The 25,342-nt window shown below is 24.8% G+C and overlaps 1 protein-coding gene across 2 annotated transcripts in view; it reads right to left on the bottom strand.

The window, feature by feature from the left end:
* Positions 1-691: 691 nt before the first annotated feature.
* The window catches only part of LOC117168814 (calcium homeostasis endoplasmic reticulum protein), a 46,111-nt gene continuing 21,460 nt past the window's right edge, over positions 692-25,342 (bottom strand). Inside the window, exons 6-8 of one of the 2 annotated variants that reach the window (XM_033354652.1) lie at positions 14,385-14,782; positions 7,446-7,808; positions 692-1,671 (exon numbers count right to left, since the gene is read on the bottom strand). In XM_033354652.1, the coding sequence (XP_033210543.1) occupies positions 1,383-1,671; positions 7,446-7,808; positions 14,385-14,782 (1,050 nt within the window). In that variant the 3' untranslated portion in view covers positions 692-1,382. The remainder of the gene's footprint in view (positions 1,672-7,445; positions 7,809-14,384; positions 14,783-25,342) is intronic. The other variant, XM_033354653.1, reaches the window with a different exon arrangement.

Below are 25,342 nucleotides of genomic sequence, written 5' to 3'. Positions count from 1 at the left end.
TAGAAAAATTAAACTTCTGTGTTTAAAAATTCACGGTCATTTTCCGGTCTCAACTATTTACCTGACAATTCCAGATTTTCCAGATGGACAGACAACCTGAAATTGTAATCAAATAATCCATGAATCAAAGAAAAAAGCTAAACAAACTTTTCAACCAAACGATAAGAAACAATCTCCGCTACTTCTTGGCAATCCTATGAAGCGACTGCATAGAATAGATATGTATTTGCAGTATCAGAATCAACACATTGTGTATACTTCTCCGTTATGTTTACGACTCGAAAACTCCCGGTGTTATCGCGACTGAACCGGTTTCCGAGTGGATTTATTCAGTTAGACTATCAGTTCTCACTGGGGGGGTTCATAAGGCGACTATCATTATTGAAATGTTAAAAAGACATTCAGACTTGCAGTCCACTTGTCCGCAGTTGCCGCATCTTTCCTCACAATACATATTATTCGCAAACGCGAATGCACACGTGACGTTCGATAAAGATGATTTACTCGAAGCGTGCGTATTAACAAGACTTTAATTTTTCACGTCTTTAAAAATACGAGTGTAATGATTTCAAAAGTCCAAAGTAGACGTGCTGCCTTGCCTTCCACTCACATAATCTCCTTTTTCCACAGGAAAGCCTCAAGAAAACAAGATAAAACTCCTTATCTCGGCCAGGAAATCGAGAAACTAACATTCTTTTTATATCAAATGTACAGTGTTTTATTCTCGAGTTATCATTATGTATTCAATATAATTATCATTCAGAACATCTATAAATACACGTATTTCGACTGCAAACTTTTGCAATCAGATTTTATCGAAACTTGCTAGATGGAGTTTGAATTCAAATGCAAAACGAAGGGCGCCATCGGACCCTTTTCTATCAAAGAATCACTCGAAATTTCCTATATCATTAGGAAAACAATTTCACAAGATCATTGTCAAAATAAATCAACATATTCAATTAAAGAACTGCAATCGCTCCAACTATCTCTAGAATCCGACGGTTTCAGCGTTTGGAAATTCTTCATTTTAGACACAAATTGATGGTTGGCTGACTGGGTATCGAAATAATGTAGTCGAAAAAAAAAACAACAAAAAACGGGAGTATGAAAATAAAAAAAAAAGGAGACCGCCCTTTGTCTTGAGTATATTGTGTGATAAAATAGTGCTCGTCGACTCCATTAGAATAAAAATGGAAGAGCCATTAGAATACCTTCCACTTGAGGTACTTCTCTTTTAACAATTAATTCATGAAAATTTCTCTACTTACGATTTGTTCAACATTGCGCACTAAAAAAAAAGGGGGGGGGAGCCGTAGTTAACAGAGTTCAATAATTTAGAGTTCTTTTTTTTCCTTCTTTCTTTTCCTTTTGAACCGACTTCAGTCTCCTCTTTCTTCCGCGCGTTCCTCCGCTCTTGCCTTCATCCTCGTGATGAAAGCCTGCCCCTTGCTCTTCCGGAAGTTCTCGTAAGGGTCGTTTATATTGAGACCCACTCCTTTATACTGATCGTTTCTGTCCCTGATTTCACCTCCGGAAATTGGTGCCTCGATTCCTTGCTCATTTGCTCCCAATCCTGCACCACCCCATCCCATTTTCTTCAATAGCTGATGACCCTTGTTACTTTCATCTAGACTTGACTCCTGCCCTCCTTTATTGTAATTGGAACCTCTGATAAAAATAGAAAATGAAAAGAACATTAAGTTTAAATAGAAATGCTTCACAGTGGGACAAAAAAAGTTTTTTTTTCTGTACAAAGTAGGGGTCGTTAATAAACTACGTTACTACTTTCGTGGTGGAGATTCGGGGGAGGGGGTAAAATGTATTTTTTTAGTTGACAACACCACTTTTTGGTTAGGAATTCTTTAATTTTATGACATACAAATTCGTCTTTATTGCCAGTAAATTAATCTTTGTTTGTTTAATTAATATTTTTTGGTTAAAACTTCAACTTTTTGATTGCGGACACTTGAATTTTATGACAAATTCGTCTTTTTTTCGTAGTAAATTAATCTTTTTGTTTAAAAATTCATATTTTTTAGTTGAGAATTCTGGAATTTTGTTAAAAATTAGTTTTTTTTCAGTAGAATACTAATATTTTTGTTAAAAAATTCATCTTTTCGGTTGAGAATGATCAAATCTGATTGAAAATTCGTCTTTTTTGGTGGTAAATTTATCTTTTTATTCAGAAAATCATTTTTGTTTTTAGTTGAAAATTCAACTTTTTGGTTAAAAATTCTTGAATTTTGTTAAAAAATCGGTTCTTTCGGTAGAAAAATAATCTTTTTGTTTCAAAATTCATCTTTTTTAGTTCAAAATTAACTTTTTTGGTTCAGAAATCTCGAAATTTGTAAAAAATTGAAACTTTTTTTTGTACTAAATCAACCTTTGTTATTAATTCATCTTTTTTAGTTAAAATTTGAACTTTTTGATTGCGAACTCTTGCATTTTATTACAAATTCGTCTCTTTTTCGTAGTGAATAAATCTTTTTGTTTAAAAATTCTATTTTTTAGTTGAAAATTCAACTTTTTGAGTGAAAATTCTGGAATTTTGTTAAAAATTAGTTGTTTTTTTTCAGTAGAATACTAATATTGTTGTTAAAAAATTCATCTTTTTGGCTGGGAATGATCAAATCTGATTGAAAATTCGTCTTTTTTGGTGGTAAATTTATATTTTTATTTAGATATTCATTTTTTTTTTAGTTGAAAATTCAACTTTTTGGTTAAAAATTCTTGAATTTTGTTAAAAAAGCGGTTTTTTCGGTAGAAAAATAATTTTTTTTGTTTCAAAATTCATCTTTTTTAGATCAAAATTAACTTTTTTGGTTCAGAAATCTTGAAATTTATTGAAAATTCAAATTTTTTGATACTAAGTTAACCTTTTTTTTAATTCATCTTCTTTATTTAAAACTTGAACTTTTTGTTTGCGCAATCTTGAATTTTATTACAAGTCCTTTTTTTTGCGAGAAATTAATCTTTTTTATGATTAAAAATTTTACTGTTCGGTTAAAAATTCTTGAATTTTGTTAAAAATTCGTTCTTTCGATAGAAAACTAATCTTTTTGTTTAAAAATTCTTCTTTTCGGTTAAAATTTAACAACTAAGTTTTAAATTTGAACTACATTCTTAAAAAATAAAAATAAATGTTATTTGTTTCTTAAAAATTGAAGCTCTTGTTTGAAGATTCTTTAATTTTGTTTAAGACTCGTCTTTTTTGGTAGTAAATTAATTCTCCTTTTTAAATTATTTTTTAGTTAAAAATTCAACTATTTATTTGAAAATTCTTGAATTTTCTTAACAATTCTTTTTTTTCGGTAGAAAACTAATCTTTTTGTATAAAAATTCATCTTTTTCAGTTCAAAATCAACTTTTTTGGTTGAGAAATCTTGAAATTTTTAAAAATTCAAAATTGTTTGGTACTAAATTAACCTTTGTTTTTAATTCATCTTCTTTAGTTAAAACTTGAATGTTTTGATTGCGAACTCTTGAATCTTATTACAAATTCATCTTTTTTAGTTTGAAAATTCAACTATTTGGTTGAAAATTCTTGAATATTGTTAAAAGTTCGTTTTTTTCGGTAGAAAGCTAATATTTTCGTTTCAGAAACTCTTTTTCTCGATTAAAATTTTAAAAGTAGGTTCTAAATTTGAACTACTTTCTCAAAAAATAAAATAAAATTTTATTTCTTTCTTAAAAATTGAAATTCTTGGTTGAGAATTTTTCAATTTTATTTAAGATTTGTCTTTTTTGGTAGTTAATTATTTTTTTTTGAAAATTCTTTTTTATTTAAAAGTGCAACCTTTTAATTTAGAATTCTTAATTTTTTTAAAAATTCGTATTTTTTGGTAGTAAATTAATTTTTTTGATTCAGAATTCATCTTTTTTACTTAAGAATTCAACTTTTTGGTTACGGATGATTGAATTTTGTTAAACCCTCGTTTTTTCGGTAGAAAACTGATCTTTTTGTTTAAAAAATCATATTTTTTATTTAAAAATTTAATTTTTCGGTTGAGAAATCTTGAATTTTGTTGCAAATTCGTATTTTTTTGTAACAAATTAATCTGTTTCTTTAAAAGTTCAACTTTTTGGTTGAGAATTCTTGAATTTTTTTAAAAATCAGCTTTTTTCGGTAGAAAACTAACCCATTTTATTTTCAATAAAACAGATAAATTTTTAACAAAAAATATGAATTTTTGAAGCAGTTAGATTAATGATTCCACTAAAAAAACGAACATTAGACCAAACACATACATTGCCAAACCAAATAGTTGAATTTTCTATGAATTTACAACAAAAAAAGATATATATTTAAACAAAAATTTATCAACAAAGCAATACAACTTTCCACCAAATAGATAGATTTTCAAAACAAACAAACAATGAATTCTCGATGAAAAATTGAAGATTTAATATTTCAAATACTTCTAGCAAAAAAGACAAATATTGAAAAAATAGTTGAATCCTCAAACAAAAAAGATTATTAATTTTCAACTGAACGGTTGTATTTTTACCCAAAAAAGATCAAATTCACACCAAAAAGGATAAATTTTTAATAACGTAGATCAACTTTTAACTAAAAACATTAATCTTAAACCAAAAAGATAAATTTTTTATCTAAAAATATGTTGCTTGAGTAAAATACATAAATTTTAAACCAAACATTTGAAATTTTTACTAAAAAGAATAAGTTTTCATTCAAAAATGGAATAATTATATTTTCAGTTGAACTATTATTCAGAAAAGGCAGAATTTGCAATAAAATCGTTACATTTTTAAACAAAAATATGAATTTTCAACTAAAACGACGAATTTTCAATCACAAACATTGTTTTTGTAAAAAGCAGTTAAACTTTCAACAACGTAGTTTAATTTTCAACAACAAAAAAAGATTTTTCAACCAAACAGTGGTATTTTGAACCAAAAAGGATTAAATTTTTATCATTAAAGATCATTTTTCAATAAAACAGATTAATTTGTGTCCAAAAACAACAATTTCAAAAAAAAAAGATGCATTTTTTACGGAAAATGTAATCATTAATATTTCAACCAACAAAAGCAGTTGCATCTTTAACCAAAAAAGATAAAAATTTCTGCAAAAATGAAGAATTTTTAACTAAAATAGAATAAACACATTTACAGTTGAAACCATTTACTAAAAAATAATAATTTTCAATAAAATAGATCAATTTTCAAATAAAATAAATGCTCAACTAAAATATTGTAATTTAAGATTAATTCCATTGAAAAAAGTAAATCTACCGTTTGTTACACAAACAATGGTAATTCAAATAATATTATTTTAGTTCCAAACTTATCTTTTTGCTTAAAAATAAAACTCATTGGTTAAAAATTCAACCATATGATTAAAAATGTATATATTTAGTTGAAAAGAATCGTATTTTTGGTAGAAAATTAATCTTTTTGGTTAAAAATTAAATTATTTGGATGGAAATTTATGATTTTTATTAAAATTACCTCTATTTGGAAGAAATTTAGACTTCCTGTTAAAAAATTTATTCACCTTTTCAATTGATAATAAAACAAGTTTACAATACAACTTTTTGTTTAAGAACTCTGGAATCTTATTAAAAATGCGTCTCTTTTGGGAGTAAATTAATCTTTGTTTATTTAATTAATATTTTTTTAGTTAAAACTTTAACTTTTTTATTGCGAACTCTTGAATGTTATTACAAATTCGTCTTTTTGGTAATAAATTACTCCTTTTGTTTAAAAAATCATCTTTCTAAATTAAAAATTCAACTGTTTGGTTGAAAATTCATTTGTTCGGTAGAAAACTAATTTTTTTGTTTAAAAGTTCTTCTTTTCACATTAAAATTTAACAACTGGATTTTCAATTTCAACTACTTTCGTAAAAAATACATTTTATTTCTTTCTTACAAATTTAACCTCTTCGTAGAGAATTCTTTAATTTTATTTAAGATTCTTCTTTTTTGGTAGTAAATTAATTTTTTTTTGAAAATTCTTCTTTTTTAGGCGCAAATGCTTGAATTTTGTTAAAAATTCGTATTTTTTGGTAGTAAATTAATCTTTTTGATTAAGAATTCATTTTTTTAGATGAAAATTCCAATCCTTGAATCAGAATTTCTGAATTTTGTTAAAAATTCGTCTTTTTAGTAGTAAATTAATCTTTTTGTTTAAAAACTCATCTTTTTTAGTTAAAAATTCTTGGATTTTGTTGAAAATTTGTTTTGTTTTTTTTCGGTAGAAAAGTAATCTTTTTGTTTAAAATGTCTTCTTTTCGGTTAAAATTTAACAACTAGGTTTTCGTCTTTTGTGGTAGTAAATTAATTTTGTTTAAGAATTCTTCTGTTTTAGTTGAAAATTCTTGAATTTGGTTAAAAATTTGTACTTTTTGGTAGTAATTAAATTTTTTTATTAGGAATTCATCTTTTTTTAGACGAAAATTCAATTTTTTGGTTCAAAATTCCTGCATTCTGTTATGACTATTTGATTGTAAATTTAACTATTTGGTTAAAAAGTTGTCTTTTCTAGCAGAAAATTATTCTCCTTGGTTAAAAATTTTACTTTTTGGTCAAAAATCTATTTATTTTGTTAAAAAATTATTCTTTTCAGTAGAAAATTAAATTTCTCTGTCCAAAAATCGTCTTTTTGTTAGAAAATCAAACTTTTTGGTTAGATTATCGATTTTTTTATTGACAATTCCTATAATTTGTTAAAATTTCGTCTTTTTGTTGGTCGAAAACTAAATTATTTCAGTTTGATTATTATTTTAGTTCAAAACACATATTTTTGGTTCAAAATTCAACTTTTAGGTCAAAAACCTACTTATTTGGTCAAAAAATTCGTTAGAAATTCGAATTTCTCGGTTAAAAATTTAACTACTGGATAAAAAATTTATTTACTTTTCTCAGTAATAGTACAAAACATCATAAATGAATAAAGGAAATTTGTTGTAGAACTTTCCTCACTGTCCAAACTATTTTCTTCACTTTTTTCGTATCTGAATAATAAATAGATACCTGAATAAAACTCAAATATAAGGGTGGGCTTTTTTTTTCGAAAATCTACTTTTAATATTTTCAGAAAACTACCGCTATTTTGTTAATTTTAAACATTTTCTAAATTAATATCTCAAATAGGTCAAAATTTATATAACTTTTTAAAAAAATTGAGTTTTTTCGAAAAGCGACGCAAAAAATGCAAATCTACATAACTTCGTGAAATTTTATTTTTTTCACAAATCGCAAAAATACTTATCACCTAATTTCCTCTAAAAATAAACAACGAGAGGAAAAGGGGAAATTTTTCGAGAATATGGGAAAAAGGGAAATTAAAAAAAAAGTATTTTTAATCTGGAAGTAGCTAAGTCACTCGCCGATGTTTTAGTAACTACAAATAAATAAATTTATTAAATATTGTAAATTGTTCGCATTAAAAAAAGTATTCAATGGGATAATGCTTACAGAAAACTGGGTGGAGATGGACTACGATCCTGTCTGTCTCTCCTCTCCGGACTTCTCTCCTTATTGCTATTCCGTCTTCTTTTACTTCTGCTGTTGTGATTGGCATTTCGATTATTACGTCTGTGATTTGACGTGGGCGACCTCGACCTGCTTCTTCCCTTTGACCTCGATCTGGACCTACTCCTGGACTTACTCCTGTATCTTTTCTTTGGTGGACTTGGACTTTTCGATCGGGGCCTTGAAATTGGCGAGGGCGATCTCGTCTTTTCCCTCACTCCGGCACTTATATCCTCCTCCTTTCGCTTACGCGCTGCATTCTTTGCCTTAAAGTACTCGTATAAACCTAATTTTTCCCAACCGTCACTAAAAGAAAAAAAAAAGATTACTTAATAAGGGTGGCCGTTTCATTGGATTTTTTAAAAATACACTCGCGTCCTTAAAATACTTTGAGATCCTTCAAATTATTGATATAAATTAAAAATTCTTTAAATCTTATTAAAAAAAATACCAAAGTCTTAAAAATTCCGCGAAATTCCCTGGAATTTGATATTTTTGGAAATTCAGGGAAATTTTTAAACATTTTGAAATCCCTTAAAACAGAGTGTCTAGCGTATCTTAAACCAAAAAATCCAGGATTTTTCCTGGACAAAAAAAAATTTTCCAGGTATCTTTCTTTTACAGTTAAAACATCTTTTTCACTAAACATACCAATTGTAGGTCTAGTGGAAATGTAAAAAAAAAATGCCACATTCCAAATTTCTCATACGTCACCAAAATCTGATTTTATGATAAAAAAAAAAAAACGTTTTTTTCGTTCATTTTATTTAATACTTAGAAGTTTCTCAACTTTAACAACAGTGTTATGACATTTTTTAAATTCAAATTTTAAGCGCTTTTAGTTTTCAGTAAAATAATTAAATTTTGAACACAGTAGTTGAATTTTTAACCAAATTGTTGAATTTTCAAACTAAAAAGACCAATTTTCTACCAAATGATCCAAAAGGTTCAATTTTCTGTCCCAATAAACGAATGTTTAACAATATCGTTGAATTTTCAACAAAAAAGGATTCGTTTTAAAATACTTGAATTTTCAACGAAATAGTTGGACTTTTAACAGAATACTGGAATTTTCAACTAGAAAAATAAAGTTTCAACCAAATGGTTGAATTTTCAATCTTCAAGTAAAAAAATTGACATTATAGTTTCATTTTCAAACAGAAATTAATTTAAAACTAAAAAAATGAATTTTTAGCAAAAAAAATAAAATTTTTAAGATAGCAGGCCAAGTTTTAACTAAAAAATACCCATTTCCAAAAATACGTATTTTCAACGAAATAATTTAATTTTCAACCAGAGATGAATTTTCAATTAAAATTATAAATATTTAACAAACAATAAAAAAAAAGAAATTTTAACAAAGTAGCGAAGCTTTTAACCCAGAATTTAAATTTTCTAACCAAATAGACGCATTTTCAACAAATTTAACTTCTAACAAAAAGATGGATCTTTTTTGTAAAATAGCTGCATTTTTAACCCAAAAAATATAAATTTTCAACAAAAAAATTCATTTTCAACACAAAAGTTACAGTAATAACTAAAAGAGAGGAAATTTCAATTTAAAAAATCACTTTTCTACCAATAAAGACGATTGCTTAACAAATTTTTTTTTATAATGAACAAGTTATTTTTTGAGTAAAAAATTGATTTATAATAAAAAAACAGAATATTAAACAAAACAGTTTAATTTTTAATAAAAGAGTTGGACCTTCAAAGAGTACCTTCCAAAAAATATAGACGAATTTTTAACAAAAAAGTGAATTGTTCACGAAGAAAGATTTTCCAATCAACAGAGAAAAAAATTTAAACCAAATTGTCAAATTTTTAAGGCAAAAAGATGAATCCTTTCAAAAACAATTGAATTTTCAATGAGAAAATGTAAATGTTTAACCAAAAAATTCACTTTCATCCAAATAGTTGAATTTTCTACGACAATAATAAGACTTGTAACTTAAAAAGAAAAATACTTCAACAAAACAGTTAAATTTTCCAGCCCAAAACACTAATTTTTTACAAAATAATTAAATTTTCATCCGGATAATATAAATTTTAAACAAAAAATGATCAATTCCCAACCAATAATAGAATAGTTCGATTATCAATGAAAGAATTAATTTTCAACCAAAAGATCCGACAGAAAAAAATTATTAGGTGTCAGAAATTTAAATGAAATTAATAAATTTAAATTAAATTCAACTATTTCGCTAACAACTCAAGCATTTTTTAAACAGAACAATAAAAATTGTAACGTTAACATTTTAAAAGCTTTTAGAAATTTTAGCAATTCAAAACTTTCTATGTCACAAACCATTAAGTTTCAAATTGTTTACTGTCAAATATTTGGCTTCATTTTACTCGTCTTAAATTAATAGTAAAATATTGCTAAATAAAAATAATTATCCTTTTTCTCATTAGAAAAATTTCAAATTAAATGTGTTAAAAATTGAAGAATTCAGAATGAAACAATATTTTTAATTTAATAAGAGCCTTTAATTACGAATATACTATTACGAAGTGATTTTTAAGTTGCAAATAGTTTATAAAGTTTCAATGGCACTTTACATTTTTTCAGGAGTAAGATTTTTAAATTGAAACAATTACAATCTAGAAATTCTCAAACTTTGAAAGTATTTAGAAAAGTTGTATCAAATAAATTATTGTTCAGTTTTTAATACTTAAATTACAGAACCCATTTTAAAAATGATATATTTATTTGTATTTACAGTTTATAACATGAAACTGTTTTTTATCAAAAAATGTTAACTTAAAACTCTTTTAATTATTAATTGTTTAAGTTTTCAAGGCTGCACTTTAAAATTCTTTAAATTAAGAAAATACACTTAAATAAATCTGAAATATAGAATGTTTCAAGTAAAAGATTTTTAAAATACGCATTGTAAACTGAATGATATCATAATTGAGAAATATAATCATTCACCCAATTATTTTGAAAAAGAGAGATTTTTCTTTAAATTTTTTGTAAAATTCTTGGTCAAAAAATAAATTCACTGGCATTTCCCCGTCTCAAAAAATTCTCGGTCATTTCCCGGTTTTTCGGTCCAGCGGCCATTCATATAAACAACGGATTTAAATAATATGAATTACAGGGCTCGGACTCACTTTATGCTAATAAATCTTTTTACTTTTATAAATATAAAGTTCAAAGATTCAGATCCAGTCCCAAAAATATAAATCCACCTAATCATTTTCACTTCTCTGTATAAAACAATCCATTAATGAAATTTAAAATGTTTATAATTATATAATTTTTAAGAATTTTAAGCTAGAAACATTAATAATTGAAGGATTACATGTTTTTATGAAATGAACTATGTGGTTTTACATTTGTTCAAATTTTTAGTTAATTTAAACTTGTTTAGAACTTCTAAGCATCTTGTTTAATGATCCGAACTTTCATAAAATTATTCCTAAGCATTTTTTTTTAAATACTGCAAAATAAAACGTAGACACTTCGTTTAAATGATTTTAAATAATTTTAAATTAATTTTCAATTTTTTCAAAACTTCTAAATATCTTCAACTTACTCAAATTTTTCCTAAGAATAATAGGTGTTCAATTGTTACTTATACATCAAAATTAAATAATAAGACTTTCCCATTAAAACAATTTAATTTTTAATGTTAAAATCTCGAAATTCTAAAATTCGTAAACTGATTCCGAATCGTCTTATCAAATCATTTATTAATTACCTATTTAAATCTTCAAGTACAATTTAAGTGTAAAAATCATTAATTAATTTATATTCACAATTGATGAAATAAAAATGGTTTTTATCAAAAATCTTCGATTTTAGACGCTTCTAATTTTTAATTATTCAAGTCTTTAAAACTGTATATAAAAATTTTTTAAATTAAAATGTAAGCTTAAAAATAGAAATCTAAAATGGAACTATTTTAAAGTGAAAGATGATTGAATTAAACATTCCAGAAAGCATAATATCATAATTAAAAAATATAATTATTTAACTAATTAATTAAAAAACGGTTGAAATTCAAGTTAGATTTTTTTCAAAAATGTTGAAACATCTTGGTTGAAAATTATACTATTTCGTTGAAAATTTACTTTGGTTTTATTGAAAATTAGGCTTTTCACAGAAAATTTAAGTATTCTGTTTTTAGTTCAAAATTTATTTGTTTGATGTGAAAATGGAGCTACTTTTTTAAAACCTATTTCTTTTTGGAAAAAAAAATTTATTTTTTTGTTGAAAATTTATATATTTGGTTAAAAATTAAATTATTTTTTAGTTGAAGATCTATCATCTCAGTTGAAAATTCACTGGACCCATGTCATTCTTTGTGGAAAATTTACCTTTTTTGATAGAAATGTAATCTTTTTCGTTGAAAAATGTTCTATTTTGTAGAAAAATCAAACTATCCTATTGTTTGCTAAGAATTTATTTCTTTAGTTGAAAAAATATATTTAATTAAAAATTAGTTGTTTTTTTTTTTTAGAAAATTTATCTTTTGGGTAGAAAATCTCACTAAATGCTCAAAAATTCAACACTGTGATTAAGAATTTCTTTGTCTGAAAATTCGTTTCTTTTTAGATGAATATTAGTTTTTTTCTGAAACATATTTACTTTTTTTAACTGAAAATCTAACTCTTACATTTTTTGTCGTAAATTTATCTTTTGTGTTATAATTTATTCGTCTTGGTTGAAAATTTACTTTGATTTTATTGAAATATAAGTTTTTGAACGAAAATTGAACTATTATATATTAATAGAGAATTCTTTTTTTAGGTGAAAATTGGACCATTTTTTAAGAATCCTTCTTTTTTTGGTAGTAGACTTATCTCATTAGTTGAAATTTAATCTTTTTGGCTAAAAAATGATTTGACTAATTTAAAATTCAAGTAATTTCTTTTGGTGAAAAATTGATTTTTTTCGTTGAAAATTCATATAATTGGTTAAATTTTCCTTTTTTATTGGAAGATTTATCATTGTAGTTAAAAATTTTTTTGTAAATTTATTTATTTTAGTTCAAAATTTATATATTACTGAAACAGTATCTATTTCGTAAAATATTGATCTTTTTAGTAGAAAATTCTTTAAACTGAAAAATTTAATCAATCTATTTTTGATTAAAAAATCCTCTTTTTATGAAAAAAAAACCTATATTGTAGAAAATTCGTTTCTATTTTGGTTGAAAATTGATATATTTGGTTAAACTTTATTTTTGCTTAGATGAATATTCATCATTTTAGTTGAAAATTCACTTGAACTATTCCATTTTTTGTCGAAAATTGACTTTTTTTATTGAAATATAATCATTTTCGTTGAAAAATGTTTTGTTTTGCAGAAAATTTAACTATTCTATGTTTTTGTTGAGAATTAATTTCTTTGGTTGGAAAAAAAATATTTCTTGAAAAACTCGTTTTCACAAAGAAAATTCATCTAATGGGTTGGAAATTCCACATTTGGACAAAAATTTATATTTTTGGTTGAAAATTCATCATGTGTTTAAAAATTATTTTCTTTAGTTGAAAATTAATTTTTTGAGATAAACCTGTAACTATTCATTTTTGATTGAAAATGTATATTATTAGTTGAAAATTAATTAATTTTGGTGAAAATTCGTGTTTATTTTGTTTGTTTAAAATTTTCTTTATTAACTAAAAACTGAACTATTCTCGTTTTCGTTTGTAAATTTATCTTTTTTAGTTAAAAATTTATATATTTTATTGAAACAGTATCTTTTGGTAGAAAATGCAAATGCAATTAGGTGCTCGTTCCAATTTGAAGCGATACATTTACCCTCGAAATTAAAATAATTTAATTATTATTAATAAAGATAGAAAAAACGATTTTTTGTATATCCTTATTCAAAATGCTTCTAAACGCGATATATAAATATAATTATTATAATAAAAAAATATTTATATAAATATAATTATAAACATTTTTCAGGGAAATGAGTTTTCATGAAAATTGGTACATAGGAGTTTTTGGGGTCGCTGATTACAAATCTGAACTCATATTTTGAAAATTCAAAATGGCGGGTCCAATCTGGCGACTTAAATTTGGAACATTTTTGAATTGGTGTACAGGGATCTTTTGTATCCCTGATCACGAATCTGAACTTAGATTTTGGACATTCAAAATGGCGGGCCAAATTTCAAAATATTTCTAAATTGTTTTTTGAAAGTTGGCACAGGCAGGGGGTCGCTGATCTTGAATCTGTATTCAAAATGACAAATATTTAGAATATTAAGGCTTCAAAAAATATACACCTACTCACCTAAAACATGGATTAGTACCACTTTTTTGAATTTTCAAAATCTAAATTCAGATTCGTGATCAGTGACTCCAAAAATCCTTGTACACTAATTTTTAAAAAAATCCAGAAAACTTTATTATTTTGACCGCCATATTGTATCTGTCATTTGGGATTTTCAAAGTCTAATTTCAGATTCATGATCAGCGACCCCGAAAACCTCTGTATACCAATTGTCAGAAAAAAATTCAAAAATATTGCAAGTTTCGGCAGCCATATTGGACCCGCCATTTTGAATTTTCACAATCTGAGTCCAGATTCGCATTCAGCGACCCCAAAAACCCTTAAGTACCCATTTTCATAAGGATATAATGAAAAGTTTTTTCAATAATGAACTTTGTCAACAAAAACGGCTTTTTTCATCTTTGTTTATAAGTATTAACAAATTATTTAAAAAATGTAGACCCTTCGCACAAAAATTTGAATTTTCTATCATCCTGCGAACATGAAATTAAAAAAAAAACCTGTGTAAAATCCAATATAAACTACTCTGAAATCGCAAAAAATGATATGAAAAAAGGTGTGAATACGGTATTCCCACCATGCCGCAAAGGGTTAATAATAATTAAAATAATAAATTTCTTACCTATCTCTCGGAGAGTCGTGATTCGGTGGAGCGTAAAATGCCTCGACAGCAGCCACCAAACGATCGCTAGGTGGAGCTGGAGGAGGCAGCCTGATGGCATCTGGATCGAGTGGTCGGTACTCTCCGTCTTCTAATTTGATCAAAGGTACCATCAGACCAGCCGGTAATTCAAAATAGGGCATGCTGGGCAACAGGTCCTCCACGGAAGGTTCATGGATCAGAGGTGGCGGTCCAAAGCCAGGCGGTGGTTTGGAAAAGTCTGGTAGAGGTACAGTTGTAAACGGAGGAGGATCTGTAGCTGCTGGAGCTCCCCATCCTGGTGGAGGTTGGGTAAAATTCAAGTCTCCACTTATTGGCGCTGCTGCAGGAAGACTGGGCGGAGCTATACTTGGTGGATTCTGAATTTGATTCAAGAAAAAGAAAATATCAATTCAAAATTACCCCTGTTTCTGACGCATTTTTCATTTTCCCTGATCATCATACCTTTTTATTTTAGACCTTAGGCCTAGGATATTAATAATGCTAAGGCCAACAAAATATTTATTTCAACGTTTATTTTAAAGATTTTTAGTGAAAATAGTAGTGCAGAATTTTATAAGGAGTCTTCCAAAAATTACGTAAAATGATATGGGTGAAGTTTGTTGACATTTTACTTTTTCTCATGAGGGTGGGGGCGCGGGCAGAATAATCGAAAAAGTTACGTAAGAAATTTTTGTCTAAAAAAAAGGTAATTGATTTTTCAACCAAAACGTTGAATTTTTACGCAAGAATACTAATTTTCTGCCAATAAATACATTTTTTTAAACAAAATACGTGAAGCTTTAACTAAGAAAAAAAACAGAGTTTAAATTTAAAAATTGATTTTGAACAAAATAGTTCATTTTTGACGCAGGGAGATGAATTTTCAAAACATATGAATTTTTAACCAAACAGATGAATCTTAAACCAAGAAAGGTTTTTCTTCCAATAAAGAGAAAAATAAATCATCTAAAATGTCAGATATTCGAGTCCAAAGACATTTTTTCTACAAAAAAGGTAAATTTTCTACCATAATAATTGAATTGAAAAAAACGAATGCATTTTTAATAAAACAGTTAAATTTTCAACTAAATAAATAAATTTTTAACCAAAATTATCAATCATCAACAACAAATATTATTTTTAACCAAATAGTTGAATTTTAACCAAAAAGATTAATTTTCGACCCAAAAACTTATAAATGAATTTCCAACCAAAAAAGATAAACTTTAACATATTAAATTGCTTTTTTGCCAAAAAGACACAGTTTCAAGAAAAAACATAAATTTTCGACAAAAAAGTTGAATTTTTAACTAAGAATATAAATTTTAAACCTAAAACAGAATAGTTTAATTTTAAGCTCAAAAAAATAGATCTTCAAAAAAATAAAAGAAATTTTATAACTAAGAAGATTAAATTTATTTAAGAAAAAAATTTCAAAAAAATAGTAAAACTTTCCAACTAAAAATGATGAATTTTCAACCAGAGAAATTAATTTGTAACCAAAAAGATGAAGGCTCAACTAATGAGATTAGTTTTCTACGAAAAAGTTGATCTTATAAGAAAATACATGAATTTTCAACCAAATAAAATATATTTTAAACAAGATTGTTAAATTTGCAACCAAACAGATAAATTTTTAAACAAGAATATTACATTCCAATCAAAAAAGATGCATTTTCTACCGATTAGTGGGATTTTAAAACTAAAAAAAAAACCGATTTTCAAACAAATAGTGAAATTTTCAACTAAACAAATGAATTTTCAAGTTAAAAGAACATTTTTCAAAGAAGGAGACTAATTTTCTTCCAATAAAGATGAATATTTAATCAAGTAATTCAATTGTTCAACTATTTTGTTAAAAATACATGAATTTTTAAAAAAATAGTTGAATCTTCAACCAAGAAAGATTTTTCAGTCAATGAAGAAAAAAATACTTCTAAAATGTTGGATTTCAAGCCAAAACGAAGAATTTTCTACAAATCAGTTGAGTTTTAAACAATAAATATAAATCTTTAACAAAAAAGTTTACTTCCAACAAAAATGTTAAATTTTAAAGTAAATATAAAACAAATTTAAAAAAAAGGATACATTTTCAAACCAAAGAAAATAATTTTCAGCTTAAAAGATAAAATTCCAAACAAATGTATTAAATTTTTACCAAAAAAACACGACATTTCAACCAAATAGTGAAATTTTCAACAATAAAAGATCAATTTGCATGAAAAAATGGAACAGTTTAATTAAAAAAAGTAATTTCCAATAAAAAAACATTTTCAATAAAAAAAGTTAAACTTGCAACCCAAAAATTCATTTTTTTACCAAACAGATTTTGTTTAAATAAGAAAATTAATAATCTTAATAAAAAATGGATTTTCCACAAACAACGAATCAATTCAATTTTCATTTCAAAGAATTAGGTTTCAATTTTTAAAAAAATATCAAGACAATAGTTAAATTTCCAAAAAAAAAGAGAATGAATTTTTAACACAATAAATTAATTTTTCACAAATTAATTGAATCCTTAACCAAGAAAATAATAATAATTTTGAACCAGCTGAATTTTTAGTCGAAAAAAAGGATGAAAAATAACTACAAGATGAATTCTCAAGCAAATAAAATTAAAAAATTATAAAATTATATGCTAGAATGATTGATTTTTTATTAAAAAATGTATTTTCTACATCTAATTTCATTAATGGATGTTGAAAATTTTAGAAAAACGCCTTATCTAATTTGTGGATGACTCCTACATTTTAACTTCAGTTTATCGAAAATTCCTTAAATCTTTTACTTTTTCTGTGAAAATTTAAATTAAATACATGAAAAATAGTTGTTTTTTAAACACAATTTTTTAAGAAAAGTTTGTAGTTAATTCGTAAAACAGAGTTAAAGTGTCAGTCATTCAGTTTGAAGAGAAAAAATTAAATATTTTTAAGTAGGGTCAGTTTTTGTGACATAGTTCTAAATTTCACAAACATAACATTATTGTTTACTGAAAAAAAAACGTTTCAAAGTATATTATTTTAAAATTTGTTTATTTTTTATAGCAAAAACTAAAAATAATCATATTTTCAAATTGAAAAACAAACTACTTCTGGAGAAAAATCGTCTTCTCGTTTTTTTTTGTATAGAGTTCAACTGTTTTTGATTAAAATTTTATCGGTTGAAGTTTCTTCTCTTTGGTTTTTGGTTGAATTCAACGGCTTTTAATTTAAAATATTTTTTGATTAAAATATCAAATATTAAATTTTAGTCTGTTGAAGATTCATCTCTTTGGTTTAAAATAGAATATTTTGACTAAAATCAGTTTTTTTTTCGTTAGAAATTGATTAACTGAAAATTTAACTTGTTTGTTTTTAGATAAAGATTCGCCTCTTTTATTTAAATTTTTGTTGGAAAAATATTTTTTAGTTGAAAATTTAATTAATTGTTTGAAATTCGTTTCTTCTTTCTTGAAAAAATTATCCTTTCAGTTTAAAATTCAACTGTATTTGAAAATCTCCTTTTTTTAGAAAATTATTCTTGTTTGCAAATTCATTTATGTTGGTTAAAAGTTTATGTCTTTGGTTAAAAATTTAACAACTTTATTAAGAATACCTTTTTTGTGCTAAAAATTAATTGTTTTGTTGATAATTCGACTTTTTGTAAGAAAATTAATCTATTTGTTTGAAAACACACCTGTTTGGTTGAAAATTCTTTATTTTCGTTTGAAAATTTAAGAATCTAGTTCAAAAATCCTTTTTCTTCGTTCAAAATTATTCTTTAACTGAAAAGTGAAGTATTTAATTTTTGGTTACAAATTTCTTATTTAGTTGCAAATTAATTTCATTTGAGTGAAATTTATTTGATTGAAAATTTTTTCTCAAATTTAATTTTTATATTTATTAATTAAGTATTTACTTAAAATCCGCCTTTTTTAAATTCAACTGTATTTTATTTAATATCAAAATCGTTTTATGTAGGAATATCAACTATTCAATTTGCCACTGAAAATTCCTTTTTTTTTAGTGAAAATTATACTACCTTGTTGACATTTTTTTATTTTTTTGAAGATTGGTTACTTTAGTCCAAAATTCATATATGTGGCTAAAAACTAGACTATTCTATTAAAAAATACTTTTTTTGATTGAAAAATAATTCTTTTAACAAGAAATGTAATTATTCCATTTTTGGTTGAAAATCTTTTCTTTTTTAGTTGAAAATTCACTTCTTTTGTTTACAATTGAACTATATTGTAGAAAATTTAATACTTTTTATCTAAAAATCTCACTATTTTATTTTTGCTTAAAATTTTTTTCATTAGACAATTTCGTTGAAAATTCGTTTTCTTTCTGTAGAAAATTTATCTTTTTTAAATTAGAAATTCAAATATATAGTTGGAAATTTATGCACTTTGTTGAAAATTTGTCTTACTGGTAGAAACTTAATTTTTATATTTGAAAAGTCATCATTTTGGTTGAAAGTTGAACTGTTTAAATTTTGGTTCAAAACAGATCTTTATTATTTGAAAATTCTATTATGTTGTAAGTAAAAAAAGGAATTTTATTAATACACGTAATTTTAATTTTTTCAGTAGAGAATAATGTTATGTTTATAAAATTAAAAACTAAGCAAGAAAAAATTACCAATAATCAAAATATTAATTTCTTTTCTTCAAACATAATAAATTACTTTTTTTTAAATTTATTTTACATATGATCTATAAGCTTTTTTAAATAATTTTTATGAGAACATCTATTTTTTATTTATTAAATTTAAATTTTCTCTAAACTCGGAGCCGAATAGGAGAAAATTCTCCCTCATTCCCTGACTTTTCAAAATTCCCTGACAAGTAGCAACCATGAATTAAATAACAGGCCTCACACTCCCTATGGGATAAAATATAGGGACCAAAGGGTACTTTTTTCACGCTCATAGGGTATTTTTTCGCGCTCAAATGGTGACAAATTCTGGATAAATTTAAAAGATTTTGGAACAATTCAGTTCACATTCAATAGAATTCAAATGAATTGGAAAAAATGTTTTAAAATATTTAAAATCCATTGATTTCCATAAAACTGGATTGAATTTCCAGGAATTTAAGATGAAAGGGAAGAATTCAATGATATTCATAAAAATTGAAGGTGGATTAAAAAAAATAAAATTAATTGAAAACAATTTAAAAAAAAAACTAATTGAATTCAGTAACTTGGAAATACGCTTAGAAACAATCAAGAGAATTCAACGAATTGGATGAAATGCTTAAGAATTCAAGGTGAGGTCAATAGACTTCAGGATGAATTAAATAAAAACATTTTTTGTTTCATAAAAACTTCACTGAATTAAGTAGAATTGAGTGAATTTAGAAATATAATTTCTAACAAAAACGATGACTAATGGTTGCAAAACAATTCAAGATAAATTCAAAAGAATGCAAATGAATTGGAACAATTTTGAAAATTGAAACAAATTTGATTGATTATAGTAAATTATGAGTGAATTTAGGGAAATTAAAAACAATGAGAAGAATTAGATGAAATTATAAAAAAAAAATCAACCTAAATTTAAAAAGCAATCAAGTGAATTGAAACAGATTCAAAAACATGGGAAAATTAATTGAATTGGGTAAAAATTAAGTGAAAATTTGGATATTTTTTAAAAGAATTTACGATAAATTAATAAGAAATTAAGACGAATTACTAATGAATCTTAAAAAATATTTGAAAAACTCATCAAATCTTCGAAATCCTACGAAATCACTCATATCCTTTGAAACTGTTTAAATTTCTTGAAAATGCCTTGGAATCTTTTAAAATACTTTAAAATATTTCCTTTAAAATCCTTTAAAATTTCCTAAAATATTTCGAATCCTTTAATATCTTTTGAAAGCCCCTAAAACTTTTTAGAGCATTTGAAAACGCCTAAGAACCTTTTACAATATCTTCAAGTATTTAAAACTCTTTGAAATCCAATCAAATGAAATCAATAAAATCAATATAATCTGAAATCAATAAAAAAATTCTTTGTAATCTTTTAAAATAACCAAAATAATTTTAAATCCTTTACACTCCTCTTACATTTTTAAACCGCTTAAAAATGCCAAGGATTGTGCAAAAATACGTTAAAGTAATTTAACTCCTAAAATCATTTGATTAATTTATCCTCAGGATAAATTTAAATTAAAACTTCAATGAATTAAAAAAAATTCAATGAATTAAGTTGGAAAGAGTAAATTGATAGAAATTCAAGTGAATTAAAAAGTTTACAGGGAATTCATAAAATTCAAGATAATTCTAAAGAATTCAGGTTAAATTTTGAAATTTCTTCAGATCTTTGAAACCCTACAAAATAACTCACTTCTCATGAATATATTCTTTAAAATGCACTAAAATATTATAAAGTTCCATGATACTCTATTCTGATATTTTATGAAATCATGGATAATATATTAAAATACATTGAAAGTTTTAAAGTCCCTTGAAATCATTGAAATCCTCGAAAATCTTGTAAAATATTTCAAAACTTCATGCGTCCTGTAAAATCGTTCCATATCTTGTGAAATTAAAAAAAAAATGTATCCTATAATGTTTCAAAAGTTTTAAAATTACTTCAAATTAATGAAGTTAATAATAACAAAAAATCTTTGAAATCTTATATAATGGCCTAAAATACTGCTAATTCAAAGCTCCTGAAAATGCCTTAGAAGTTTTAAAAATATCTTAAAATCTAAAAAATTCCTTAAAATTATTGAATTCTATTAAAAATTTCTCGGAACCTTATAAATACCCTGAAATGTTTTAAACAGCCTCAAGTATCGCCCTCACTTTTCTGTTCTCTTACAATCAGGAGGGGAAATGTCGGTCAAACTAATCCAACAGATGGCGCCACAAAAAGTGGGTCTGATAACTATTACTAATTATTTAATAAAAGAAAAAGTCATGAAAATATGTAGTTTAGTAAGAATAAAAATTAATTTCGAGATACATCTTGAAAGCAGTTCGAACATTATATTTTTATGATTTATTTTGCTGATATTATGGATTTTATCATTTGTTGAAGTTAAAAAAATTATTTAATGTTGAAATTATTAATGTAGCTAATGAAAAAATTAATAATATTTAAGACCTCAATGACCAAAATATTTAAAACGTACAAGTTATCAGAAGAATTAATGACATATAAATCATTTATATCGAATATAAATATAATATTAATTAAAATATATAAGAGTACAACTTAAGTTGCATAGTAAATAATCTTTGTACCCTTAAAATCTTAACAATTTCAAGTTTTGAAGGAAATATTTTTAAAAAGTAATGGTAATTGTAATTAAAATTTTTGACGCACAGTGGGAGGAAATTCACTTTTTTCGTTCAAAAATGTCCAGAGCCTTCAATTTTCGTCCGATTTTCAATTTTTTGCTTTTAAATCAAAGTTCATTAAATTCTAAAGAGACTGACACTCCGAACTTTCGTCTCCTCTACTAGTTTATTAATAATTTTGCCACAAAGTATGGACAAACTAAAATTTTGTACATGACAATTTTTTATACCGTAAAAACTGACCAGGAAAACTTTATATTATCTTAAATGAATGTTTAGAGACTAACAGAATACAAATAATTGGTTTATTATTCCATTTATTTGTTACAAACAAGTTTGATGAACAATTTGACAAAGTCTTATTATCGGTAAAAATTTTTTTTTGCTAAAAGTGCTTCACATTAATGTAGGAATGGCATTTAATAAGAAAACGAATTAAAAAGTTTACAATAAACATTGTTATAAATAATTCTCTTGACAAAATATTCAAATGTAAGGTTTTATCCAAGTTTTAATTTTCTCTATTCGCTACAATGGCTACGGATATTCCTAAAAAAATGTATCTTTGATAATATTTAGTAAAATACAACAAATTAAATGTCTATAAACAATTTAAATAAACAAATTCCAAAATGCTGGCAGTTTCACTTGGAAAAAGTTGGGTTTTCAATCGCAATAGATTGAGAATTAATCATAACATTGCATGATAAGATTCACTGAATAAAAAATCTTTTGACTAATTTGTTTATAAAAATTTAAATTTTTATATTTCATGAAATATTTTTAAATATTTATTATTTTAAGGAATACCTGAAGTCGTCCTGGCGATTGAAGGAATATAATTTGAAAAATCTGATTTTCTAATATTTTTCCACAAGTATTGTAGATAACAATAGTTATTATGAACTTTTAAATCAGTTTTGTTATCAAATATCAGTCCTACATTAATGTGAAACACTTTGAGTAAAAAAAATTATTTTACCGATAATAAGACTATTTGTCAATTTCTTCATCAAATTTGTTTATAACAAATAAATGGAATAATAAACAGTTTATAATAAAAGGAATAATAAAAGTCAGTTGTTAAAGCGAAAAAAATTTCTCTGTACAAAATTGTATGTTTTCCATACTTTGAGTGGAAAAATTATTAATAAAAAAATTGAGGAGACAAAAATTCGAAGTCAAGCTCTTTAAAATTTAATAAAATTTAATTTGAAACAAAAAAAAATCGAAATCGGACGATTTTAGAAATGAGGTTTGCAATAATACTATACAATGAACTATTTAATTCAAAATCTCCTTTAAATTTAAATTTTCTAATAAAATTATTAGGGGTTGAATGCAGCGAGAAAAAAGCTTTCAAGATTAAGCAACAAATAAATTATTGAACTGTATAAATGTATATATAATGCTCGGTTCATTTTAAATAAACATATACATCATATTAAATAATATTAAATGCATTTTCTTATTTATCAGTGTAATCATTGACTTTTTACCAAATTATTCTCCCAAAAATGTTAATTACAATTACCATTAATTTAAAAAATATTTCCTTCAAAACTTGAAATTGTTATGATTTTAAAGGTACAAAGATTCTTTACTGTGCAACTTAAATTGTAATCTTATATATTTTAATTATTATTATATTTATATTGGATATAAGTGATTTATTTTTTATTAATTCTTCTGATCATGTATATGATTTCCATATTTTTGTCACTGAGGTCTTAAATATTATTAATTTTTTTATTAGCTACATAAATAATTTTAACAATAAATAATTTGTTTTGAATTTAAAAAAATAATGATAACATTATTTTTGCTTTTTTTAATGCAATCCAATGCAAAAGTCAGACATACTTTTTGTGGCGCCATCTGTTGGATGAATTTGCCCGACATTTCCCCTCCGCATCATTAGAGTTCTAAGCCGATTATATTATTTTGAGAACAGTCACGAGAACGACAATATTACCTAGAATATAATCGAGAAATAAATTCTCTGAGAATTTTAAAGAATCTCAGAATTTATTTTAATCAATAGAAAATTGCATTTTTTCGTTAACTTTCCGGTTGAAAATTCAACTCTTTTTTTGAAAGTTTGTATTTTTCAGTTTAAAGTTTACCTGCTTTAGCAGAAATTAAACTTTTTATAACAATGCAACTGTTTGGTTGAAAATTAAGCTATTATACTATTCACATGAAAATTTAACTAATTCGTAGAAAATTTACTGTTTGCTCAAAATTTATATTTTTTGTTGTTGAAAAATAAACTGAAATATTTTCTGGATGAAAGTTCCACTTTCAAAAAAATTGTTTTTTATTGCAGATTTATCTGTTTTAGTACAAAATTGATTTATTTGGAATAAAAATTCAATTTTTTTCGTAGAGAATTTGACTATATTGTTAAAAATTCACTCTTTTTGGTTGAAAAATGGGTGTTTTTGGATTGAAAATTCAATTTTTTACTAGAAACTTATTTTATTGTCACAAAACTTCATAGTTTGATCGTGAAAACTGAACTAAAATCTTTTTCAACAGAAAATTCAACTATTTTTTTGAAAATTTATCTTTCTCATTTAAAACTTCATCTGTTATGGAAAGAATTTCATTTTTTATATGAAAATGCAACGTGTTGATTAAAAATCGTTCTTGTTTGCTTGATAATTCAACTAATTTGTTTGAAACATTTCGTTGAATCGCTTTGTTAAGAAATCAGCTTTTGTTAAAGATTTATATTTTAAGTTGAAAAGTGATCTCGTTGGTTAAAATTTTGATTATCTTGTTATAAATTAATCTTTCTTAATTGAAAATTCAACTACTTGGGCCAAAGTTACGCTAGATTGTGAAATTTTTTTTATTGAAGGCTTATGTCTGCTTGAGAATTTAACTGTTTAGTGGAAAATACTTTTTTTTTAGAATTAATTTTTTAATAGAAAATGGAACTTTTACCTTTTTTAAGATTGATATTTTTAGCTAAAAATTCGCGTTTTTTTTTGTAAATAAATGATTTTTTATTTTGAAATTTCCTTTTTCTTTGCGTAAAAATTCATCAGTTTCGTGAAAAATTAATTTTTCGTTTAACAGTCATATTTTTTGCTTAAAAATGGCATTTTTGTCAGGAATACTTGTCTTTCGCTTTGAAGGTTCAATAATTTAGATAAACTTTTATTTATTTTTTGAGTGAAAAATGTTTATTTGTTGGAAAATCGTCTTTTTGGTTTTAAAGTTCTTTTTTTTGATGTTGTCTAAATTTAATTCGTTTTTTATTAAAATATAAACTATGACACTTTTTTGGTGAAAATTTGTCTTTTTTTGGTTGAATATTCAACTATTATGTTAAAAATGTAGTTATTTTGTTGAAAATTCCAGTATTTTGTTAAAGAGTTATTTTTAAAGTAGAAACTTTTTTTTTAAATAAATTAATACATTTGACAATTTTAAAGTATATGAAACACTGTAATTCCTAAATATGTTGAGTTAGAAAATAATGTATATTCAACCGCAGATATGACCTGAACAATACAAATATTGTTATTACACCATTAAGCCATTTCCCTTTCGGGGTAAGCGTGACTCACTCGGCAGGGGAAAGGAGTAGGGTGTGGATGGGATAGAGATTTTTCAGATTGATCC

This window comes from Belonocnema kinseyi, chromosome 3 (genome assembly GCF_010883055.1).
Source record: "Belonocnema kinseyi isolate 2016_QV_RU_SX_M_011 chromosome 3, B_treatae_v1, whole genome shotgun sequence".
Lineage (NCBI taxonomy): Eukaryota > Metazoa > Arthropoda > Insecta > Hymenoptera > Cynipidae > Belonocnema > Belonocnema kinseyi.
This window is presented reverse-complemented; position numbering and strand designations above follow the sequence as displayed.